The sequence below is a fragment of the Condylura cristata genome, unplaced genomic scaffold (assembly GCF_000260355.1).
Source record: "Condylura cristata isolate star-nosed mole 26May11 unplaced genomic scaffold, ConCri1.0 scaffold00034, whole genome shotgun sequence".
Lineage (NCBI taxonomy): Eukaryota > Metazoa > Chordata > Mammalia > Eulipotyphla > Talpidae > Condylura > Condylura cristata.
This window is the reverse complement of record NW_004567135.1, coordinates 11,624,989-11,630,147: the sequence shown is the minus strand read 5'-3', so window position 1 is coordinate 11,630,147 and position 5,159 is coordinate 11,624,989. Positions and strand designations below refer to the sequence as shown.

At 50.1% G+C, this 5,159-nt stretch overlaps 1 protein-coding gene across 1 annotated transcript in view; it reads right to left on the bottom strand.

The window, feature by feature from the left end:
• Positions 1-5,159, bottom strand: part of PRMT8 (protein arginine methyltransferase 8) — an 80,839-nt gene that overhangs the window by 12,308 nt on the left and 63,372 nt on the right. Inside the window, exon 7 of the mRNA XM_004692853.2 lies at positions 946-1,061. Within this exon, the coding sequence (XP_004692910.1) occupies positions 946-1,061 (116 nt within the window). The remainder of the gene's footprint in view (positions 1-945; positions 1,062-5,159) is intronic.

Here is a 5,159-nt window from a genome sequence, read left to right as displayed (position 1 = left end):
CCTGACCCGCCCGCGGCTCCCCTCAGCAGTGTACTTCATCCATCTGCCTGTTCTGCTCCCCACTCTGTCTCTGGTGAATCCTCTCACCGCCCCTGCCCCTCTGACCTGTACCCCAGTTCTGTAAGCGTCAATAAAAAAATCTTTTAAAAAAAAATTGGCTTGGTCCCCATAACATGGATGTCTTTCTGAATTAAAAAAGTCAGTTATCAGCAGTTTTCTACGAGTTTAAAAATGTTAGCATATATAAATGCAAATACTTGGAGAAAGAACTGGAAGGATCAGGTCAATCCCACCCATGAACGGTGGCTACCTCCAGGTAGGAAGTTCGGGGGGTGGGCAAAGAGGAGACAAGAGAACTTATTGCTGTCTCTGGCACGTGTGGATGTTTAACGGGCAGAAAGCGCCACGGGCCGGCGCACTGAGGGTATGGACCAGCCGCCCCTCATCTGCAGGAAAGAGGCCCTTGGAGGAGGTGGGAGGGGAGGTGCAGAGGGGACTGCTCAGGAGCCAGGAAAGCCCCACGTGGGCCCAATGCGAGTGTGGAGAAGCATGTGCTGTGATGATTACGCAGCGATGGAGCTGCGGGATTGCTCTCCTAAGAGGACCACCACTCCTGAAGAGAGTAGCGTCCCCAAACCTGCACAAACCCTCCTGCCTGCAGGGTGTGATCTTCTCAGAGCCAGCCCCCACTCCCCCCCCCCCGCCACCACCACTAGCTGCGCCACCACAGGAGACAAGCACGGACCCGCCTGCCCACCCTCACTCCCCCACTCCCTCCCCCTCCCAGGTGGGGGCAGGCCGGGGTGGATGCCACAGGCGCTGGCCACCAGCCTCACCAGGCTGGACCATGCAAGAGTTGCCATTGCCTTTACTTTGCCCACAGTTATCAGGGGGTACAGCTGGGTCCCCAACCTGCCCAGGTCCCAGCAGGATAAGTCTGCAGACCTTTATCAAACAGGCATTGGTCACCACTTGCTTTGGATCCACAATGTCCACCAGGGGCTCCTTCATGGCAACGTCCCGGATGCAGGTCATGTCAAAGCCATAGACATTCTCCCACCCTGCGGAAACAGAGGAGACGTGAGGGCCCCTCCGATGCCCTACAAGCTCCTCCTGCGTACTAGAGCACAGCATGTCTGAGGGGTGAGGGGCGACCTCGGGTCTCTGGCGTGAAAAGAGAAGGATTGTTCCCATCTGCAGCATGCCCCATGCTCCTTCACAAGGTCTCATGTGCACGGGTCCTGCCTGCCTCATGGCGAGAAAGCTGAGTCCCAGAGACTGGGAATGTCTCCCAGGTCACAGCGCAGGGCCAACACTAGAAGCCAAGTGAGCGGACTCTTGCCCATGCCTACTTTCCTGTCCCCTCCCTGACCCAGCAGTCCCCTACCCACTGTCTGACCTGTCACCCACACTTCTGTCTGGGGACTCATGTCAATCCCCACCCCTAGAAGGCCCCTCCCTCTCCCTGCTCCCATCTGCGCCCACTGACTCTTTAATGCCCCAGAGAGGAAGATGGGCTGTTAAGGTGACTTGGCTCTAACTTGATCCCAGCGTTCCCACATTCTGGCGGGGCCTCTGGGCCAGTCCCCAAAACTCTCTGAACTTCAGCTTTCTCCACTGTAGCTTGAAGGGGACAGTGGGAATCTGCCTTTCTCACATATCATGGCACTCCTAAAGGACCCACCCACCAGGAATACCCCAAGGAGGTGTCCCCTAACACCAGCCAGCAGAGCTTGTTGGCTCCTGGGGGTTGTTCCTGAGAAGCCTGGGGAAGAAAAAACTTGAATTTAAGGGTCAGTGCGTAAGTGAATGCAGCTCTGACAGTGGAAAGTCGTCGAACAGTGATCACATTATTGATCACCCTGCGGGGCCAGACTCCTCGTTCAGTGCACCTAGTAGCCCCCTCCCCCACAGGACACTTATGGACAGCAGATGCGAAAACTGGAACTAGGAGAATACGTGCCCGGCTCCCTCACACAGCAGGGGTCGGCGGAGCTGGGCCAGAGCAGCTTGGCCCCTCACACTTCTGCTGTGCTGACCCAGCTGTGAGGGCCCCCAGGACTCAACGGGCGCCCCAGAGGCCTCCGTGACCGCACAGCCGAATCTCATTCATCTGTTTGTTCAGACGGGTTGAGAGATCATGGAGGTCGCGATGTTTTTCTTTGAAATCTTATGGGATTATCTCTGTTGGAATGTCCATCACACAAATGGTACCTTAGGGAATGTTTGTCCCTGCGTGTGTTAGGAAGGGGGGTGAGTATTGAGGAGGGAGTGTGCATGGTCAGTGAAAGTTTTGTTTCTTTGGCTCAGATTCCTTCGACGGCACACAAAGACCATCCTCAGGGAAAAGGCTGTGGAAGTGTGGTCTCCTAGTGTGTGAGCACTTGTCAATTCTGGCTTGAGGCTAAGATGCCAGTCATGGCCCGTTAAATCACCCGATGCTCGTGCCAAGTCCCCAGTTGAAACCTGGAGAAAGAAGCTATTCATTTGGCAAGTGGACAGGCGTCAGAGAAGACCCCCTTCTAGGTTCTGGAAATAGCTCTTCCCTCTTTTCCTAGACTAACGACACATCCTCTCCGCAGACACAGCATCATACTAAAACTTGCTGCCTCCTGTTTAAAATCCTTCCTGGCTCTCGTGTTCCTCTTCTGTCGTCCCGGGAACCGGAAGCTGAGGGTCAGAGTGCATGCAGGTACCCAAGAGTCTCTGTGTGCAGTGGCTAAAGGCCTGGGCTTTGGAGTTCGAACCTGGGCTGTGCCATTTGAGGCTAAGTAGCCTCAGCAAGGATTCACTCGCTCAAGGAGGTGGTTTCTTCTTTCAAGTGGTAATTAAGATTCACTATAGAGTTGTTATGAGGATACAGGCCATCCTGTACATGAAGGACCCAGACCGCGCCTGGCACATGGAAAGAATTTGTTAGGCAGTGCCCGCTCTTTGGGGGCTTGAGCTCTGGCTACACTATGTGTGGACCTGGGCAGAGCCATCCTCTTCACTGGGCTTGTTTGTTAAGAGAGAAGCTTGACTCCGTGCTTCAGTGGTTCTGGGAGCGTCTGAGACACTTTTAAAAACACAGCCCACACCAGACCTAGTGAATCAGAATCTATGAATTTGGGACCTACGAAGATGGTCTTTTCAAATCTATAGAGATAATTCCAGGAGGAGTTTGGGAAGCTTGGGGCTGGATGTTTACAGGCCCTTCCAGGTCTTGAGTGGTGATCATGACATTTGTGAAGCTTTCCAAGCCCTCTCCACTAGGGGACCGCTCCGTCTGTATCCTCAGCATCTAGAGCATAGCGCCTGGCATGAGGTGGGCACTTTTTTAACTGAAACTCATTCCCAAATATTTATATTTTGTTCACTGTTACTTAGTTCGTGTCTTATCTCCCTAGCTACACTGGGTTTTTTTCCCTTTCCTTCTGCTGACCATTTATTTCCTACTAACTCTTTTCCTATCTGTGAAGCATAATAGTGTGGCTGAGGACAAAATCAAGCACAGAAATTTTTGTGGAAACTGTTTTGTCTGTTGAATGAATGAGGATGACACAGGCCATTGGGCATTAGAAAATATTGTTATTGATTTTCTGAGGATTAAAAAAATAAATAAATACCATTAGCAGAACTGGGAACCTTTGTTTATGTGTTAAAGCAAACTCTGGAAAAGAACTGTACTCTGGTGCCACGTATGGAACTAAATGAGCAACAAACCCAGACTAAACACAATGACAAAGCAGATGAACTTGAACTCCCGCTTTAACGGCCTGACAGAAGAAAATTCCTGCTCTTTCTGGGAATAATGATACTATTCTTTTATTCACATGACCCAGCATTAACAAAAAAGTATAAGACACATGAAAAAGAGGGAAAAAATACAACCTATCACCAAAAGAAAAAATAGTTAACAGGATCATACTCAGAGGTATCTCAGCTGTTGGAATTATCCAAGAGAGAATTTTAAAATACCTGAACTAAACACATCAGGAATCTACAGGGAAGGTGGACCGCATGTGAGAACAGATGGAGAATTTGAGATGGAAACTATAAAATAAAAGAGCCCAGGGAAACACTGGAAATGAAAATCAACACATCAGAGATGAAGAATTCTTTCAAAGAGGAAACAATCAAAAACTTGAAAACAGGTCAATAGCAATTAGCCCAGCTTAAACAAAGAGGTGGGGTAAGAGCATCCAAGATCCAGGGAACAATATCAAACAATGTCAAACATGTGGTTAGAGTCTCTAGAGGTAAGAAGAACGAATCAAAAAAAAAAAAAATTGCAGAGATAATGGCTGAAAATTTCCTTTAACTAATGAAATGATCAGCCCACGAATCCAGGAGCCCCATAAAATTCCCAGCAAGATAAATACAAGTAAAAACACACCTACACACATCACAGTCGAACTGTTGCTTCAACATAAAGGAAAAAAAGTCTTAAGAGCAGCTAAAGAAAAAGAAAAATTAAAAGTATTTTCATTTTGCTTAGAGAGAACCCCCTACCCCGCCCCCCTCCCCACCAGCTCAGCTCTTTGAGTTTCTCTGCTAGATCTTCAGGACTCTGCCAGAAAAACAGCCAGGGCTTCTGCACGCCACTTTCGCTTTCTCCTCTAGACAGAAGGGAATGTGTTTATAACAGTTTCCTTCATTGAGGCTCACAGAAACAAAGCCAACGCCTATAAAACGGGAGCAAGAGCGGAGAACTTGAAATGCTGGGCGTGGCCGCTAAGCAGGGGCTGAGGGCAGCGATGCAGCCTGCATGAGGTCCTGTTACTCTGAGAAGCCCCTGCCCACTCTCCAGGAGACCGTCCTCTTCAACTCATGGGTCAGCAAGTTGGAACTCTCCCCAGCCCTCAGACCGCAGAGTCAAGGATCGCCTGGGATTCATAGGTTGAGCAAGGAATCAGATTATCTCCCAAGTTCCTCCCAGTCTTGGCTTCAATAACTTTCCTTCGCTGTAGCTTTGTGGGTTTACAGTCACGCTCTTGTGCATCTGCTCATTCGAGGACTCGACACAGCATGCACGTGAGCCTGGCGCCTGCCAGTCTCCTGACTTCATAAGCGTTCTCCAGTAGCTGTGGGCTAAGATGGGGTCTGCATTTCACTGGTCTTAAACAGAAAGAAAGGAGAGCAGGGAGGAGGGAAGAGGGAGTGGGGAGGGGGAGGGG